Raw genomic sequence first — 20,182 nt, forward strand, 5'->3', positions numbered from 1 at the left:
CAGCGCAGGAAAAAAAATTCAGGATTGTGTAACACATCACTCTACAGAGATAACCAGTTTGGTACCTGGTGTTCCTTCAGACGTTTTCTGAGCACAGACTAACACACTTCTCTGAACAAAGATGAGAGCATCCCCTCAGCTCTATCGAGTGACTTTGCTTTCCAATCCACTCCCAGGTAACAACACTTCAGGGACTTGGAGTCACTTTACAGGTTTCTTTTTAAAGCTGCCCACAGCTTACTTAACTAGCCCTATTACGAACAGTCTGGGGTCACCTTTATGTTTCATCACGCATCCTTCACATCTCTTGTTGAGTATCTGGGGGAGTGTTGCAGCAGAATAAAGTCCTAGGCGTGAAATCACCGGGCCAAAGGATGAGCACGGGTCATATGTTAATCAGCAGTGGCCTTTATCTCACAAAAGGTTGTGCCTGTTTATATTCTCGCCAGCTATAGACAGCAGTCTTTCAATAAACCTTGTGGGAGTGAATGTGGCTTGTTCTGGGATGTTTTCCCACAAGTGAGAGGATCATAAATGTGAAAACCCAAGGCAGGGGATGGCGGTGGGGGGCCTCTGGGGGCAGAGCCGGCAGTTCCTGGAGCTCTGGGTGCAGACAGGTCTCGGCAGAGAGACCCCACCCAACAGCTCAGCGCTTGCCTCTGCCAACCACAGGTCCCCTATAACTAGCTTTACTGAAATCTCACGACGTCTTGGGTTTCTCAAAAACACCTTTGAGAAATGTGAACTTTGAATCGGTCTCCAAATGCTCAGTTATTGAAACGAGCCCCAAATGACTCTTCTGCTACCAAGCAAAAACCAGCGTGAGTTTTTCTATTTCCTGTTTGGAAAACTCTAGGCGAATCTGATTTCTTTACGAAAACAATTTAAATTAAACAACACTTTTCTTGAACGAGCCTGTCCGCATAAACCAGCTTTGGCCCAGTGACAATTATCTAAATTGTTTTGCACGATATTAAGGTGTCACTTTAGTGGTTTTCAGACCCTCCCGCTGCCATTAAGGCTCTTCTCACTTCTCACATTAAGGCTCTTGTCACATGTCTTCACCTACCAAGAAGTGCAGGCGCGTAAATAAACCTGTGGGTGTGGCCACAAGTAGAGTGGGGCCCATTCTTTACAAAGAACTCATCCCGAATGGCAGCTGGAATTCTAGTCTTACAGTATTCTTAAGAGGTAAACACAGAAGGAGAAGGAATTATTTGAATAATTATAACTATTTGAATATAATTTGAATATAATTCAAATAATTGTAATTATTTGAATAATTATAATTTTGTTTTTTAAAACAAAACTTGGATACAAGAAAAGCATACCTTTTATCGTAAAGTATCCAGACTATTTTTCCATGCTAACCAAAATGGAATACTGCTATTTAGTCATTTTACTAAAACACTCACACAGCTATTACTATTTTTCCATCCTTATCAGAATGAGCATTCAGTTCTCCACCTTCAACTTTTGTCACTGATTCCTGGCTGGGAATCTCAGTGGCTTTGGGATTTTAAGTTGGAGACCTAACTGAAAAGCATTTTTTATTCAAAACTCGAGCCTTCTAGGGTGGCATGTATATATTTGTGTGTCGGTATATATGTATATCTGTATGGTGTGCATGTGTCATTTGGGGCCATAAGCGTGCAGATTTATACATTTGGGGTGCAGGTCTCACGGTGCCTGAGTAAATAAAGTAGAGGCTACTGCGGCTTCCACAGCATTTGAAGTGGGAGGGGGTCAGTGCCTCCCACCCCCTCCCTTGCAGTGTGTCTCCTACAAGCATCCTTTCTAGCCCTTTATCCTCCTGAAACCTGACTGGCATCTAAGACCACCTGGGACCACTCCAGGAAAGACCTGGAGAACTGATTTCAATATTTTCTCTCCTCCTGGTAAAATATTTATTGAAACTGTGCTGAGCAAGAAGCCTTCCTCTGGTTCAGAAATTGTCTGCCTGTAAGCATGCTGACCTGCGTTGGGGGAACCAAATGAGACTGGAGAAAATAAATAAACAGCAGGTCCACATTATACAAGAACTCCGGCTTTGAGGGGGATGGCGGCGAGGGGGGAGGCGGGGGGCGCCTCTGGGGCAGAGCACAGAAAAGCCACTGGGCCAAAGGACATGAAAGATGAGGACCAGAAAAGGCCAGCGCTTTGGGCTGCCGACGTGTTTCTATTGGCTAATGTTTTCATGGCCGTGTTCTTTAGGAGGCAAAAACCTTATCCCTGCAAAGATGGATTAACTGGAAACTGTTCGGAGCAGAGAGCAAGAAAGAGAAGTGATGCCGATCTCTCACTGCTCCCATGACACGGGAGGGCCCGGGAGAGCAGGACGCTGTGGAAGGTTCTAGAAGCGGGGCGGCACCAGGGCACTCACCGTTGATGAGGCCGTATTTCTGGGCCAGAAGGGCGGCCTGCAGGCTTTTACCGCTGCCCACAGGCCCGCAAAGCAGCACCCTTGGGGTGAACGGGGCATTGGATCGATGGCTGGTTTGGACGTAGGTCAGAGCTGGAACGAGAGGAGGGCAGGATGATAAACCAGGCTCCTGGAGAAAGGGGGCCAGCTCCCAACACCTCTGCGTGGGCTCTTTTAGCAACAGTAATTATTTCTCTGTTTTCAGCCCCGGGGAAACCCTCTGGGCATCTGCCAGGTGACCACAGGGTGAAGCTGCAGGGAAGGAGTTACCCCTCAGGCCTGGGCACCAAGGCGGGAGGGGACAACGAGAGGCACAGAGGCCGCCCTCGGAGCACACCGTCCCGGGATTCCTAACTCAGCACGGGGTCAGCGCTGTCCTCACGCTGGTGAGGGCTGGTCCTGGGACACAGAAAACACACTCAATATTGGTCTGGGGGACTTCTCTGGGCGTCCAGTAATTAAAAGTCCACGCTTCCACTGGAGGTAGGGTGTGGGTTCAATCCCTGGTCAGGGAAAGAAGATCCTGCATGCCATCCAGCATGGATGGCCAAAAAAAAATGTGCTGAGGTGTTTCTCAATTGAATGAAGGCTGAGCTTCAGCCTGAGGCCCTGGGACCAGGCCGACCTCCTAGAGTCAGACACAAGCTTTGATAAATGCGTCAGGCCATGCAGGGGCCTGGCACACGGGGGACTTCTAAAGGCCTCCGGAATTGGTGGAGAATAAATTGCAGCCTCACTCCAGTGACACCAACTTTGTCGCAAGTCTCCAAAGAGGCCGCGATCAAACAGGTCCCAGCGTGGGGAGATGGAGGCCTGGCCCGGGGTGCCCTGGTATTTGAGGAACAAAGACTCAGGGGGACAGGGGCGAGGTGCCTGCACCAGGGGGGGCACTGGATGCCAAAAGCTACTGAACATCAAACCAGGTCGCCTCCCAGTCGAGCATGGAGGGGGCACCACAGCGAGCTGGGCAGGCTGCTAAAGGGCAGCCACTCAGCACCTGGGGGGGGGGGGGGGCGGGGGACAGCCCACCTGCTGAGGCCGAGGGTGGGTACCTCCATCCACCTCAGTCCCCCTTGCATCAAAAGGGGTCTCCCTCCCCAACCCCGCCTCCTGCCAGGGACCCAGACCATCCCCAGCAGGTGCCAGGGTTGCTGCAGGCAGCATGTTGAGTCAGCCCCTCACCCGGGATGGAACCATCAGAAGACAGGAAGGGGTCCCAGGGCACCGCCCTGACACCTGGGACAGGTGGGCAGGGTCTGCCAAGCTCATGCTCCTGACATCTAGGGCGCTCCCTGGCCCCTGCCCACCAGGTGTCGGTAGCACACCCCCTAGTGGTGACAACCGCAAATGCCTCCAAACATCCCCAGGCGGGGAAGGGGACAAAATTGGAACCTAGTGGGGTGTGTTCACCCGGCAAATTTTGAAGTTTCAGACCTTTGCGGGATTTTTTTTTGATTGGAAGGTTCATTAGGGATACTACGATTCCTCTCTGTCTTGGAACTAAAGGCACAGGTAGGTTACCAGACCTTCATGGTTAAGATGACAATCTGCCAAGCTAAATTCTCTGCGGGCCTTGTCTGATCTGATCCAGGCACCATCCCCCAAGGGAGGTGCTTTTCTTGTCTGCATTTTGCAGACTTGGCAGGGCTGGGGCCGCTCTCCCAAGCCCACTGCCAGGGGTAACACTTTCCACCAGCGAGACCAACCCGGGAGACAGAGATTCCAGCAAGGCTATCTTTATCCTCAGACCTTCCAGGAGCCAGCCCATCTGAAGAGCACAAATACTACAGCCAAAGAAGCCTGCTTACAAATGATGCTTAATTTACAGTAAATAACTAAGTTAATTAGAAGTAATGATCCCCCAGACAGTCTCAACATCTAATTATTCTTTTTAAAAATATGTGGTTGCTGGATGCACTGCAGAGAGATTAAAAAAAAAACAACACAGAGAGAATTCTGCATTCCAATTTTCAATTTATCTCTCTGCATTATTAATTAATAATAATTAATATTCAGATGCTCACATTTTTATTTACAATTCCAGGCATGAATTCTTTATGAACGATCATATGAACTTTTAAATTTAATTAAGTAATTTGGAAGTAATTAATGTGTAAATTCAGAGTCATGGCATAAGATAAATGTTGTGGTTGTTTATCTTCGGAGTGCAGTGTTTGCTACTAAAGACCCTTTCAAGATGCAAAATCACTGGAAATTTACAAGGCGTCTGTAAGCCTGGCATTTTTCAAAGTAGCATCACCCTGCAGACATCCCCCCTCGTCCACTGACTCCCCTTTGGAGATCGAGGCTGTGCCACTCTCTGCTCTCCTGGTAAAGCAGAGACATCCACTGGCAGATGGGGGCTGGCGGTACTAGGGAGCTCAGAACCACCTCCCCCTCAAAACTAAAAGTCTCTGGAAGAGATTTAAGAGGATATACCAAAAAAGGGCATTGTAAACTGTCAAGTGTCTTAAAACCCCTGCAGTGGTATTTTTATCTTCCCAGGCACCCAGCATCACGCAGAAGGGCTGACTGGGTGTGAAGCTCAGCAAGACTTTTTTGAAAAACCAGGGGAATTCCTGGACTGTCCAGTGGTTGGGACCGTGTGTTTTCACTGCTGAGAGCTGGGGTTCAATCCCTGGTCAGGATACTAGGATCCCCCCAAGCCACACGGTGCAGCTGAAAAAAATAAAATAAATAAAAGGAAAAACTAAATTAAAAATAAAAAATGATTATGCAGCTGCCTTCAGTTCAGTTCAGTTCAGTCGCTCAGTCGTGTCCGACTCTTTGCGACCCCATGGACTGCAGCACGCCAGGCCTCCCTGTCCATCACCAAGTCCTGGAGCTTGCTCAAACTCATATCCATCGAGTCGGTGATGCCATCCAACCATCTCATCCTCTGTCATCCCCTTCTCCTCCTGCCTTCAATCTTTCCCAGCATCAGGGTCTTTTCCAATGAGCCAGTTCTTCGCATCAGGTGGCCAAAGGATTGGAGTTTCAGCTTCAGCATCAGTCCTTCCAATGAACATTCAGGACTGATTTCCTTTAGGAGGGACTGGTTAGATCTCCTTGCTGTCCAAGGGACTCGCAAGGGCTGCTTTGGGGGAGAATTATTCTAATTTCCTTGTCTTTCAGGACTGGGTGTTGAATCATGATGACAGCAGTGCCTGACACTGAGCCGTCCCTCTGCACCAGCTCCTGGGCTCACGGCTTCGATGCCTGCTTCGCAGGACCTCACGCAGCGCAGCCTCACCTAAGCCTGTGAGGAAGGATCCATCTTTGTGCCCATTTTTGCAATGACAAAACTGAGGCCCAGAGAGATTATGAAAGTTGCCACAGATGGCACAGCTGATGTGTGGTGGGGCTGAGGCTCACTCACACGTCGCCTGGCCCTGAGGTCTCAGTGGTCAGACCCCCGGTCCCCAAGCAGGCCCGTTTCAGCACTTTCTGGGAAGCTGCTGTGAACACCTGCTACTGGCCCTGAGGCAGGCGTGCCCGCGGGGCTGCCCCCGCTTCCCCGACGGGCTCAGGACGCCTGCTGGCGTTTCTGTTGTTGTTTTCTTGTGGTGCTGGTGGGTTTGGTTTGTACGTTTGTTTATTTAATTTTTATACATTTTCTTTTTCTCCTTGATCCTCAGAGCAAGATTTCTTCTTTTTTCTTTTAAAGACTTTTTATGTGAACCTTTTAAAAAAATGTATTTATGTATTTATTAAATATGTACTTATTTAATTTGGCTGCTCCAGGTCGTAGTTGCAGCGTGTGGGATCTAGTTCCCTGCCCAGGGATCAAACCCGGGTCCCCTGCACTGGAGGGCAAAGTCCCGACCACTAGACCACCAGGGATGTCCCAGGGCAAGGCTGCGCGCTCCTTGCCCTCCCACCCCATCCCTGCCTCTCCTCGCTCCACTGTCAAGTCCGATGACCACTCAGGGTGTAGAGTATTAGCCCAGGGTCTCTGAGGGGGATGCTCTTAGCGACCCCACGCTTGTTTCTGGGCAGGGATCCTGGGCCACCCACAACTTGACTCCCCCGCTCCCAAGCACACCCCGGACGCTGCCCGATGAAGTGACACGAGACGAGACGAGTGGAGGGGCCGTCTGGGTTTACCCTGGTAGAAGACGTCCACGCAGGGCTGGTCGGCGCTGATGACCTTCAGGATCTTGGGGTACGAGGGGAGGATCCTGACGATGTTCCTGTGATACTCGAGCAGCTTCCGCGCCGTCTCCCCCTCGAAGATGCCTGCAGGCACCATCAGTCGGTTCTGGATTTCCGACTCGGGGGGCCAGTCGAAGGTGGTGTGATAGATCTCTGCCGGAGAGAGGGGCGCGGCGGTTAGAGTCACCCGCCCGTGCTGGAAGCACAGCCTGCAGGTCCCAGGGACGCCTGTCCGCCCCCCGGGTCCGCCCACCCCAAGGGTGGCTTCAGCCTGCTCCCCCGTTGCTGCTAGTAACAAACTGATGAGGGTGCTGGGGCGAGGGGAAGGGCGGCGCTGGCCTCCCAAGTGCTCGCTCTGTGCCAGGCACCCGCCCGCAGGCTCTCAGCCTTCTCACGGGGAGCGGGTCACAAGGCAGGGCTTGGGGCTCTCAGCCTCAAGTCCAGGTGAGAACACCAAGCCTCAGACACTGGGCAGCCCCTCCCACGTCCCACGGCTAGAAGCGGGCAGGGACCTCGGTCTGTCTGCTGCCCAAGCTGAGAGGGGTGCTCAGTGAGGGGTGGGGGCTGTGATTAGGATCTGAGACCTCTGAGATCCCACAGGGCAGGCGGACACAGGAGGAGACTGCCATACCTCCAGTCTGAGGGTCGATCCTCTTCCCCAAGTTTCTCTCAATCAGGATGGTGTCTGGAGCGCTCAGCACGACTGGGCAGAGAAGGAAAGAAGCCAAACCAGACACAGTGGGCAGCAGGACACTAAAACACCCACCACCTCCATACCCATCAACCCCTTAAGAGAGAGGTCAGAACACAGACATGGAATCTCAGGACAGAGGTCATCCATGCACGAACACTGCCTGCCGACCGCCTTCAGGGCCACCAATAACTGTGACATCCCTGTACAGAAGGCTTTTGCCACACTTGGGATTATTTCCTATAGAGAGCTTCTCAGTGGTTTCCAGCTTCCAGTGGTTTCTCAGAGTTTCCCATGGTTGAGATGGGGGCTTCCTGAAACAGGGAATCCCCAGGGTCAGAGCAAGACCCCAGGTTCCTCAGCACAAGCCCCGAGTGCATTTAGCTCTTGGAGAACTCGGCTGAGCGGTCCTCCTGGTTCCTGCCGGGTCACAGGCCCATCAACCCCTCTGCTGGATGGTGGCCCTGGGCTGAGGGTGGGCACTGAGGACCGCTGACACAGCACAGGCTGGGCACTCACTCTCAGGGTCTGCAGCTCTGGTGGGCGGGGCTACTCACTGACGTGTCTTGGGGAGATGCCAAGGGTCTGGATCGTCAGAGCCTGCTCCCGCGTCTCGGGGATGCCGTCCAGAATCCAGCCCTAGAAAGAGGATGTGTAAAGAGGCTCACCTATGTTTACTTTTTCAGATTGGTGGGGGGTAGTTATTATAAAAAGAATATTGAGGCTTCCCTGGTTGGTCCAGTGGCTAAGACCCTGTGTTCCCAATGCAGGGGACCCAGGATCCATCCCCGGTCAGGAAACTAAGATCCTACATGCCAACAACTAAAAACCCACAGGCTGCCACAAAGACCCAGCACATCCAAATAAATAAAGAATAAAAATTTTTTAAAAAGGAATATCATATCATACCTTTCTAGAAAAACTGGAACTTCTAAGATAAGAAAAAATAAATGTTTCTGATAGCTGCATCAACCTTACTTAACAATCCCTCTCATAATGTCACATTCCCTTCTGAACCTGATGTTTGTGATGATAGTCACAACATAGAGATTTTCTGTCCTGACTTTTTGTTTCCATCCTACATTATAACCACACTGCATTTTCTTTTCACGTTGACCCACCTCTTCACTGGCCATATAACGTCCCACCGGTGAGCGGTCTCACTTACTGAACCACGCTCCGTGACTGGACATTTCCCCCACTGACCATTCGCACTATTATAATTATAACACTGTAAGGGACGTCTTTGTGTGTGGCTCTTTCCACATTTTGGATTATTTCCCAAAGACAGCTTCTCAGATGTGAGAGGCAAGGAACCATCAGGGGCAAAACAAAAGCCCACGAGTCCTGGATGAACAGAGCATTAGGAGGCCTGAGTCCAGGTTTCTGTTCCTGGTGAATTTGTTTTAGGGCTGAACTTCCTCAGGCACCTTCTTGGATCAGCTGGGGAGCTGGTTTAGATTTATTTTCATGAACCTTTCGGTCCGATTGTGAGGGTTACACACGAGTACTGCACACGATGTGGAAAACACTACAGGGTGGAAACAATAATGCTTGTCGCTGACTGACACCATCAACCCGCAACTAGCCACTGTTAACACTTTGGTGCATCTCCTGCCAGGCTTCACAGACGGATATCTTTTTTTCCCGGTTAGGGGTGGGGAAGGCAGTAGAGGGAGAAAAATCACACTGTACATACTATTTTGTAATCTGTTCTTTTCATATAGTGAGAACACTTCATGCACACTTTCCCACATCACAGAATTCTCCTCTCCTGGGAGTTTTTGCAGCTGCCAAGCATTGCATGAATTGACCTGCCAAATGCTAATGAATCACATACTGCTGCTCATTTAGTTTCATTCCACTACTTTAAAAAAAGGAAACAAAGCCATTTATTAGGGACTTTCTAGTGGTCCAGTAGTTAAGACTCCAGCTTCCACTGCAGCCGGTGCAGGCTCTCAATCCCTGGTCGGGGAACTAAGATCCCACATGCATTTTGGTATGCACCCTCCCCCCTCAAAAAAAAAAAAACCCTGATAAATTTCTAAAAGTTGATACCTTCTTTTATCATTTTTGATACATTTTGCCACACCAAGCTACAAACTTGCCCATCAGTTTCTGAACCCAATGGTGGATCACCTGTTTAGTGTCCCTGCATCTTAGTCACTGTAAGGCTCTATCTCAGGGAAAATCTGTCCAGCAAGACAGCATAGTGTTGCTGTTTTAATTTGCATCTCTTTGAGCACTAATGAGGTTTAATATTTTTTCCATGTGTGCACTGGTTATTTGAAATTGCACTTTTCAAAAATGCCCATTCATGTCATCTATTCACTCTGCCCTTGGGGTTTTATCCTCTTATTTGTTCACAAGAGCTCTTTACATATTAAGAATATTAACTTATTTTGGCAACTGCTACCAGACACTCCTTGAGGCAAACAAAGCAACCAACATTTTCCACAGTTTGGCTTTGGCCTTTTAATTTTGCGTGTGTGTTTTTTAACACATAAGTTTATGGCCAAATCAATCAGTGCTGTTTTCTTCAGATTCTGGTGTTGAGTGGATGTATAAAAAGGCCCTTGTCACTGTAAAAGCTGGTAAATATTCACCTGCATTTAAACTGTGTTCTCTTAACAGTTTAACTCTTTACCCTGAAATAGTATATTTAATAGAGCCAGATTTTTTTTTTTTTTTTTCAAAAATGATGTGGGCCTGACCTGACCATTTTTATGTGGATTTCCATCTATCCCAGGGTCATCTGTGAAACAGCCTGTCCTCTTCCCTCTGTTGGTTTAGTCGCTGAGTCATGTCTGACTCTTGTGACCCCATGGATAGCTGGCCAGGCTCCTCTGTCCATGCGATTTTCCAGGCAAGAATACTAGAGTGGGTTGCCATTTCCTTCTCCAGGGGATCTTCCAGACCCAGGAATTGAACCTGGGTCTCCTGCATTGCCAGTGGATTCTTTACCAACTGAGCTGCAAGGGAAGCCCCTCTTCCCTCTAAATAGAAAAAAATTTTAACACAGTCTACATGTCGGTGTGATGTTGGTTCTGGCATCTTTCTACCTGTAGACTCTTGTGTCAGACTCACACTGTTTAAATTACTGCTGTTTTATAATTTATTGTTCTATCTAGTAGGAGATGCTCCTCTTTCATTTTCTTTCTTTTTTTTTTACATTTGTTCCTCCAGGTAAACAGAAGACTATTTTGTTAAGTTCCAAAAATATAAATTCTACAAGGTTGGGAATGACATTAAATATAGAGATTAATTTATGGAGGATGGACATTTTTACAATATCATGTCAAAACATCTTCCTGGGAATTCCCTGGTAGTACAGTGGTTATGACGCAGCTCTCTACCTGACAGGGCTCCAGGTTCGATTCCTGGGCAAGGAACTAAGATTCTGTAAGTCACGTGACAAAAAAAATATATCTTCCCATTTGTTTATGTTGTTTTTCTCTTTTTTTGATGTCCCCCAATAATATTCACATTAAACAATTTCTAGAGTCTTTTCAAGTCCCTTGAGCCTAGAGTTATACATGTGTCTCAGTTGCTCAGTCGTATCCGGGTCTTATGACCCCATGGACTGTAGCCCGCCAGACCTCTCTGTCCATGGGATTTCCCAGGCAAGAACACTGGAATGGGTTGCCATTTCCTTCTCCAGGGGATCTTCTTTACCACTGAGCCACCTGGGAAGCCCTCACATATCTACTATTTAATGCCCTCAACTTGATGGTCAGATAAAGCAAGATTTGGAAGGGTGAAATAAAGCCACTGATTATCTCAGGTCTGCCTTCCTTTCGGGGAGGTACAGTAAAAAAGCATAGCTTTATTCATTTACCAGGCAAGGGGGGACATAGCGTGCTCCTGCCCCAAAAAACTGGGTCCCCCTTAGATCTCCATTCTGCGGTGAGAGGTGTCAGGCAACCCCAAGCAGCTGCTCAGGTTTCTGAGGCTGGCTCCCAGAAGGGGGCTCCCCCCTGCCATAGGCCCCGCCCTCTCAACAATGATAAGAACTTGGTTGCTTTAAGGTCAGAGATGGACTAATGGGATAAACTCAGACTCAAGGTCACTTGTAACTCATAACACCTGATGTATAGAACACCACGCGGTTGAGGGCAAGTCATGTCTTTCTTTAAAAAAAGGGGACAGGGTCACATTTTTTCAATATTGAAATGTTTAGGCTCCAGTAGCCTCAACTGACAGTTAAAAAAAAAAAAGCTAAACAAATTTACAGAGTAAAGAGTGTTGGAAAAATCAGGCACGCTTTCATTAATTTCTTAAATTATGCAGGAGAACACGCAGCCACGGAGGCCCTGGATTCTAGAACTAATGAAGCAAAAGTGAAAAAAAAAAAATAGAAACCAAGATTTTTAACAGCCTTTTGCTCCCTCAAGTCCTTGTTATAGCCAGCCAAGTGTTGGCTGCAGCTCTTAAAAAAAGCAAACACCTACGTATGTGTGCACCCTACAGGAACCAGGAGGTGTGGGGTCTGAAACCCGCCCCTTCAACTTACGGTTCTGAAAGCCGAACCCAAATGTTCTGAACTTTGGCTACTTTCAGACCCCTTCATTTTTACCGTATCTGGAAGGGAGGGAGCTGGAGCCCACTGACCACTTCTTCTAGGACTGGGGCGGGTAATTCTGTTTCAAATCCCGGTTTTGAAGCTGAAAGGAGGGTGGAACTCCGCCTTCGCTCAGCACCGAGAAAGACCTCCGTTTTTAATATTGCATTACTGAGCAATCATTATAATCTCACCCATAAATTTGCAGCTGATATCAGTATGTGGTCCAAAGCTTTTAGAACTATTCAGGGAAACAGCTCTCGCCGACTGGAGAAAGCGGGCCTTCCAATTACACAGGGAAAGTGCAGCAAAGTGAGGAACATCTTCCTAATTAGCTGGCCTCGCTCTTGCGTCATCCTGGTGCAGACGTGACATTTAAGGAGGGAGAAGGCGGGGCGGCGGGGGGGCTCGAAGCGAATCCCAGGCCACCTTGGCTCTCCGGGTCTACGCTTCCAGACTCAGGGAGATGGTCCAATCACCCAAGGTGCAAAGAAACGAGGTCCCTGGGGGACACACCTCCTTCCCCTTCCCCATCATCCTTACATCTCAGCATTCAGATCTCAGCCTGCACGCTGCTTCCTCAGAAAGGCCTTCTCTGAGGAGCCAGTCTTAAGGAGTCACCCAGTCACTCTATCACATCATGTGTTGACCTCTTAAGGTGGCTCCCACACCCTGCTAGTCCCAGCCTCAGCTCGCCTGGGAAGGAAGGCTACAATGACCCAGGCCTCTACATCAGGGAGTGTGGCTCGTGGAGCGTCCTCGAGATGGAAGCCCCAGGCTTCGTGCCTGGAAAAGACCTTTCCCAGCGCTCTTCCCCGCTCGCTGCTTTTTAAAGCCGCACATTCATGCGGCTGTGCCAGGTCTTAGCTGCTGCATGGAGGTCTTCCATCTTTGTTGCAGCACGTGGGGCCTTCAGTTGCGGCACATGGCGATTTTACTTGTGGCACGTGAACCCTCAGGATGTGTTATGTGGCATCTAGTTCCCTGACCAGGGGTCAAACTCGGGGGTGTCGGGGGAGCGCAGAGTCTTAGCCACTGGACCACCAGGGAAGTCCCCCAGAGCTCCTCCCTTTGTAGAGGTTATTTGCAACTGCCCGGTGGCAAACGGAGCACACTTTCGAGGGGAAACAGCAATTCTGGTTGAGAGCAAGCTACTGGCCGCAAATTCTGGCAAAGCAGGAAGTCATCCATCAGTCAGCAGCATCCGCACCCCGCCGTGATGGGATGCTGGTGAGCTGCGTCGTGAGGGTCGTGGGTCTGACTTCCAGGAGCGGCTGGATGCCGAGGTAGCAGTCAGTCCCTAATTAGAATACGTTATCCGTCTTCCTGACACTTCAGTGAAATGTCTATTCTGCTGCTCCGGAGCCGCAGCTTTGTTCCAAGCAGGCTAATTGATATTCCGAGGCCTTCGCTCGCCATACCCCCGTGGCTCGCTTCTGTTTTATCACACATCAAAAAGGCCGTATGCTCAGGGCACTCCTGCTCCGGCACAGAGCTGGAGGTCTGCACAGCTGCGTGGGGTTCGGTATCAGAGGAGGGACAAGCACCGAGCAGATGTCACAGATGGAAAAAAAAAAAAAAAAGGGAAAGCAAAGCAGCCCGCCAGCCCAGGGAATGTGGCGGGGGGCCCCCGCAGAGCGCGGCCCACTCTGTGTGAACACTGGCCTCTCCTGCCCTCCTGACTATTATTAAAGTGCAATTAGCAACTTCACACCACAGGACTCTTGCCCTCTGAGCCCTTGGCCTGTTTGATGCGGTGCTTTTGTCTCCTCCTCTCTTCTCCAAAGACCAGAGTAGGGGCGCTCCCCTGGGTTCTCCGGAGGACACCCTGATTCCTGCTCCCAGCTCTGACTGCAGGCTCTGGAGGCTCTATCCTAGGGGTTCCCTGGAGCCGGAGGCCAATTTGTCAAGTCCCAGGGAGGCAATCTGAGGCTGAAGGTTTGTGTCTGATCAATCAGATCACTCAGCTCAAAGTCTGAATCGGGGACATGTTACAAGATGCCTCGTAGGCCTGCCACCTCCCTCACTTTTTTCTGGTGAAATGTTGTACAGTTTCCCCACTGTCTAGAAGAGGGCGGAAAGGAGATTTTGATCAGCCAGAAAAGAAATGCATATTAAAAGATCCAGTTTGGGAAACTGATGTGTTTCAAGACAACTGGTGAGAAAGATGAGAGTATTTTGATGGTTACAAAAAAGTTGACATGACGTTGAGCCAGTATTGGTTCCTCTGGTTCAGACAGAAACATGCCAATCTTAGCCTGCCATGGCATCTTAGGACGGCTTCCATATTCAACTCATCTGAGAGATGACTAGCGGGAAGTTCGACTTTGAAGTTTAATCTCAAACAATAGGCAACGCCTGCCGGTGCCCCTGACTGGCACACCCTGCAGCGAGCGGGCTGCTCTGGAACTCGCCTGCTCGCTGGCTTGGCAGCCCCACGAGGCTCTGCCCAGCCGTCTTCAGTGCCTGTGTTCAGACAGGCTGAGGTGTGTGGGAGAGGTGTTTCCAAGTAACCGACGGAGCCGGGTTCCACCTATCTTGGCAAATCAGTGACACATGCCTGATGGTTTTCTAAACAAACACGAATCTGGGAAAATCCATACTCCTGGGTCCCGCTGGTTAAAAGCCACTGATCTCCAGGGTGCTGAAATTCGGTAAAACACAGATGTGAATGCTTAAGAGGTTTTTGTTGTTGTTGTTGTTGTTCAGTCGCTAAGCCGTTTCTGACTCTGCAACCCCGTGGACTGCAGCACGCGAGGCTCCTCTGTTCTCCACTGTCTGCTGGAGTTTGCTCAGATACATGTCCACTGAGTCAGTAATGCTATCTAACCATCTCAGCCTCTGTCGTCCCCTTCTCCTTTTGCCTACAGTCTTTCCCAGCATCAGGGTCTTTTCCAATGAGTCAGTTCTTCATGTCAGGTGGCCAAAGTCAGCTTCAGCTTCAGCATCAGTCCTTCCAAAGAATATTCAGGGCTGATTTCCTTTAGGATGGACTGGTTTGATCTCCCTGCTGTCCAAGGGGCTCTCAAGAGTCTTCTCCAGGGGTTTGTTTTTTTTTGTTGTTGTTGTTCCCAAATAGCTAAAAAATGTTTTAAAATCAAATTCACATAAAAACGGACCAGTTCCACCGCAGCTCCTCACCTGGGAGGATGCTGAGATGACCCACTGCAGAGAAACTTGCTTTGCTGAATCACGTTTAGTTTCCGGGTTCAGACACAGTGGGCAGTGGTTGAAAGCACAAAAAGTGGCTACCTCGACACCATCCAGTTAACGGGTCTGTTCCTTCCAAACCCTTTAGAGCCTGCCTGTGGTGTAGACTCGTCTCTTCAGAAATAAGATGAGCCCATCAGGATGTCAGTTTACTGTGGTGCTGAAGAGCAGAGCCTCGGGAATCAGCCTCTACCACTGCTAGCCATGACTTTCAACACCTCTGGGCCTTGCTCTCCTTCTCTGCAAAATGGGGACACTAACAACCATCTACCCCACAGCTGCCGGGATGACTAAATGAGGAGTACAGCCAGACAAACAATGAGAAAACAAGCACGGTGCCTGGCGATGAAGAAACAGCCCAGGCTGCTAACTGGTTTTACTACTGTCATTATAATTCTGACCAAGACGAATTCTGTTCTTTCCCTCTACCCCCTTTCAAGAAGGCATCCCACTTAGGACTGTAGAAATTAATATAAAGAATTCATTTAAAAAGACAGTCTCAGGGATTTCCCTGGTGGTCCAGTGGTTAAGAATCCGCCTTGCAATGCGGGGGATTCACGTTTGATCCCTGGGCCAGGAGCAAGGATCCCACACTCCGCTGGGCAAGTAAGCCCGCATGCACCGCAGCTAGAGAAAGCCTGTCTGCCACAACAGAGACCCGCAGAGCCAAAATAATAAAGTAAAATAAATGAAAAGGCAATCTCTTGGAAAGAGCACTAACTGGCGTTCTGGATATGAACTGAGAAAAGCTTTCTAATTAACGAAGACTTGGGAAAAACACGTTTCGCTGAAAGTGAGGGAGTCTAGTGGACTGTGGCCTAGTGCAGACCCGCTCCCGGTGATCTGTTTGCCAGAGACTGACTGGGGGCCGCCCAGGGGAGCCTGCACCCCTGAAATCACAGTCAGGAGCCAACATGTGGGAAACAAGCCTGAGGGCCCCTTCATTCTCCTGTCCATCCATCCATTCACCCACTAGCACATTTATCCATGCTGTGTGCAGAACACTGTGTTTTCATACCAAAAAGTTCAGAAGCCCTTGGTTGGAGGGCTTATCCGCTAGGCAGCCCTGGGGGTGATCGGTCACTCGTTCATTCAACTACCTACCCCCAAATCTGGCTGACCCAACTCTGGTCACATAGGGCTCTTTTCTAATTGGTTGTGGACTGTGCAAGGCACTGAATATCACCTATAAAATAAGAGGATTGGAAGAGGTAACTTCTAGCAAAGACAATTATGGTTTAACAAAGACATTTTGAGAGTAAACAGCCCGCTGTTCATAATTACGCAGGGAAAAAGGCATCAACCAGGAAGAGGGACTGTCCTGCCTCTGAGGGTCTTTGCACATGAAAACATCATAATTTACTTGCAACCCTGCAGACTGATTCTCCTATGAGATTCTGCCAGCTCCCCAAAATCATGAAAAGAAGAGGGAAACCCCCACCAGGCAGTGGGGGCAGAGCTTGGTGGGGGTTTACATTTACCAGGTCTGATCAACACCTGAAATGACTCCTCTCCCAGGGCATTCCAAAGGGCACCCTGAAGGTCGAGTGCTGGGTCCAAGCTGGGTGTGCGTGTCTGCCTAGAGTCCTGGCTTCATTCTCAGAAGTTGCAAGCCCAGACTCCACTGACCCCAGGTGGCTCCTCGGACCTCATCTCTCCTTCTCCATTCCAAATCCACTGATGCAGGTGCGGCTCTGAGCCAAGCAGCCAGCCCCTTGATTTCCACTTCCTCCTCGAGCTGCAGCTCCCTCCCCCTTGTCCTGGGACCCCCACACCCACCCTTGGGGCAGGGAAAGCACTGGCCACGGCTCTAAGCCTGTAGCCTTGTGATCATGAATTACCCAAAACCTGAGTCTCAGTATCCTCGACTGCAAAATGGGGGCAGTCAGACCCTCTAAGAAAAAGTCCCTGCAGTGACTGCGTCGGATTATTAACAAGAAGCGGGATGACCAGCACCCGACCCGGAGCAGGCGCCTTTCTCCCCGCTAAGAACAACTTGTGGTGCAGGAGCATGGGCGTTTCCACAAAACAGAGAGGCCGCGTCTCCACGCAGCTGATTACAAGGCTGCCGCTTCAGGCCGGGAGAGGCGGGCAGGACTCTGGCTGACGCTCAGGGCCCACCTCCACCAGGAGCAGCTGTCCCCTCACCCCCTACCTCGGTGGGGGCGGCCGCCATGGGTCACTTTCCTCTGTCCCGCGGTCCCTGGCATGTCCGTGTCACTTCCTTCAGCAGCTTGGGCTCTTCCCAGCCTCCGGCACCCAGCAAGCTTCTCAGGCCCCAGGACGAGGGGGAGAGAGCGCCAGCTCCAAGGGAGGGGTGGGAGCTGAGGGGCTGGCTGCCTGGCTCTGAGCCACGCCTGGATCAGTGGATTTGGAAAGGAGAGAGAGAGAGGCGAGGTCTAAGGAGTCACCTGGGCTCCGTGGACGCCGGGCCCTGCCGCCTCTCACTCCCTCCGTCCCAGTCGGAACCACCTTCTTCCTCGGGCTCAGTGCCCTGGGACATTCACTCTCAACCCACGAGGAAGCCCAGACCACTTTCCACCCTTTCTAAGCTCATCTCAACTCAGGCCCGTGGTCTGCTGCCAGAGACTAGACCCTAGGGTGCTGCTCCAGGAAAAACCCAACCTGACCAAGTGTCGGAAGGAGAATGCGACGGGGCCTACTCCGGAGAACGAGACTTCATCAGTTGAGAGCCTAGTGAATTCCACACAGCCTCAACAAGTCAAAAGCACACTGAAAAACATATGCACATATGCTCTGGTATTCTAACCAATATGTTTATTTATAATTAACATTATAAGCGTGTCCTGTGCTGGGCTCAGTCGTGTTGGACTCTTTGAGACTCATTGGACTGTAGTCCGCCAGGTTCCTCTGTCTGTGGGACTTTTCAGGCAAGAACACTGGAGTGGTTGTCAGTAGTATGTATAATTCAAATTGGAGGTAGTTAATATGTTACAGATTATAGCTAAAAATCAATCATTTTAGTTTCTGCAATTCTTAAAACATGCTCTGAATGACAATGTTGAGCCAGCTGGGACCCCGGACCCGCACGTAACAGCCATAACAATTGATCTGCAAAGCGGGGATAATGCTGACTTTATCAGCATCATCGCCCTGGGGTTCAGGGTGAGGTGCCGTGACGGGCGGGAACTGCCGGCCCGAGGTCTGGCTGATGGTAGGTACGGACGGACGACGGCAGCTGGCGCCGTTCCCAGCCTCGGGCACATGCCATGCTTTTCTGGGTTGACCCCTGACCGGAAAACTAAGTCACACCAAGAGCCTGGCACTGGGGAACTGAGGGTGCCCTTTGGCGCCGCCCTCCTGTGGGCCGTTTCCAGCTCTTGGGTGGGGCCGGCCCCCTGCTGCAGCCTCTGGATCCATCATCCAGCCAAGGGCGACATGGCTGGTGGGCCCAAGTCCAGTCCTGTCTCCAGTACCACTGGGCCTCTCCAGCGCTCTCTGGGGCTAGAACATTGGGCTCTGCCCCGCACTGCAGTCATCTCTTCTTCCTTCCCGACGGCAGCGAGAGGGGTCCTGAGAGCATCAGGACGTGCTGCCCACACAGCACCCGGACACTGCTGCTCAGCGTGCAGACAGGGGGGCCACATGTGCCACCAACAAGCCTGACGTCACACCACAAAGGGTCCAGAAATACCCACAAGCAAGGGACCCACGAGGGGATCCTCACCGGGCTCCACCCGCACCCACCCTGGCCCCCAGAGCCCTGCTGCACAGCGCTGCACGCCAGAAGTTTTCCGAGTGGAGTTCAGACCCGCCCTCGGAGGCCCCGCCATCCTGGCTGCGTGTGGATAAGAGGAACACACAGCCCTGGGCCTCAGCAAAGCTGTGGATCAATAAACCCGCACTCCTCAGAGGCTGCGGGTGACATCTACCAACGCGTGAGCATCAGAACAACGCCAGGAAAATTCTGCATTCCCTCTGTCGGAGGACAGGAACCCGGTAATTAATGCCAGCCCAATGACACCGCCAGGAGAAATAAAACAAACAGCGGGTGGTTCTGCAGACCAGAATCGGGCTCCTCCGCTCCAACAGCATTTCAACCATAAAATACGGACTCCCGTTATGGGCAGGGAAGCATAAATCTGAGAGCAAAGAGGAAAAAATAAACAAGACTCTAGAAACCTGCGAAGTAAATTTTAAACTTTTGGTTCCACAGTCAAAAGTATGCAGGACTTCCCTGGTGGTCCGGTGGTTAAGACTTCGCCTTCCAATGCAGGCAACATGAGTTCCATCGCCGGAGGGGGAAGCTAAGATACCACACGCCTCTCGGCCAGAAAACCAAAACATAAAACAGAAGCAACACTACAACAAATTCAGTAAAGACTTTTAAAATGGTCCACATCAAATTAAAAAAAAAAACCTTTAAAAAAAGTATGCTCCAGCATCACTTCCTTTCTCATGAAATAACTGAATGTCTCCAGTATATTGAATGAGATTAAAAAGAAGAATCTGCCTACAATGCAGGAGACTCCGGTTTGATTCCTGGGTCGGGAAGATCCCTGGAGAAAGCATAGGCTACCCACTCCAGTATACTTGGGCTTCCCTTGTGGCTCAGCTGGTAAAGAATCCGCCTGCAACGTGGGAAACCTGGGTTCAATCCCTAGGTTGGGAAGATCCCCTGGATAAAGGAAAGGCTACCCACTCCAGTATTCTGGCCTGGAGAATTCCATGGACTGTATAGTCCATGGGGTCACAAAGAGTCGGTCACAACTGAGCGACTTTCACTTTCAAAAAGAAGTTAACCTGTGAACGCAAAGGCTCGCTTGCCATTTTCTGTAAAGGAAAGGTCTCCACCTGGCATTGGTCACTGGGGGTGGGGGACGACCCCCCTTCCAGTCTGCCTTGGGGATTTTCTCCAAGCAGGGGGTGTGGTCAGAGGTTTGCCTTCAGCGACGTCACTCCAGTTTAAGGAGGGAGATGACGTGGAGCAGACACTGAACTTGCAGGACATCTGTCTGGAAGAGCGAGCGGTTTCTCCTCCAGGCAACACACGTGTCTTTCCTTTACATCAGCAGCGGGTTTGGGTGCTGCAGCTTCCTGCTCTGCACAGCAGGAGGAATCAGTGCTAAAGGCCTGCCTGCACCGCTAGTGCCGGCCCGTGAAAGCGGGCACCGGTTCCTTC

At 50.4% G+C, this 20,182-nt stretch overlaps 1 protein-coding gene across 11 annotated transcripts in view; it reads right to left on the bottom strand.

Annotated features, from left to right (window-relative positions):
* The window catches only part of AK8 (adenylate kinase 8), a 136,591-nt gene that overhangs the window by 76,832 nt on the left and 39,577 nt on the right, over positions 1–20,182 (bottom strand). For 9 of the 11 annotated variants that reach the window (XM_070799510.1, XM_070799511.1, XM_070799513.1 and 6 more), the window contains 4 exons: positions 7,826–7,907; positions 7,209–7,280; positions 6,530–6,730; positions 2,384–2,515 (listed from right to left, as the gene is read on the bottom strand). In XM_070799510.1, coding sequence (XP_070655611.1) covers positions 2,384–2,515; positions 6,530–6,730; positions 7,209–7,280; positions 7,826–7,907 — 487 coding nt within the window. The remainder of the gene's footprint in view (positions 1–2,383; positions 2,516–6,529; positions 6,731–7,208; positions 7,281–7,825; positions 7,908–20,182) is intronic. The other 2 variants (XM_070799518.1, XM_070799512.1) reach the window with 1 other exon arrangement.

Source organism: Bos indicus, chromosome 11 (assembly GCF_029378745.1).
Source record: "Bos indicus isolate NIAB-ARS_2022 breed Sahiwal x Tharparkar chromosome 11, NIAB-ARS_B.indTharparkar_mat_pri_1.0, whole genome shotgun sequence".
Lineage (NCBI taxonomy): Eukaryota > Metazoa > Chordata > Mammalia > Artiodactyla > Bovidae > Bos > Bos indicus.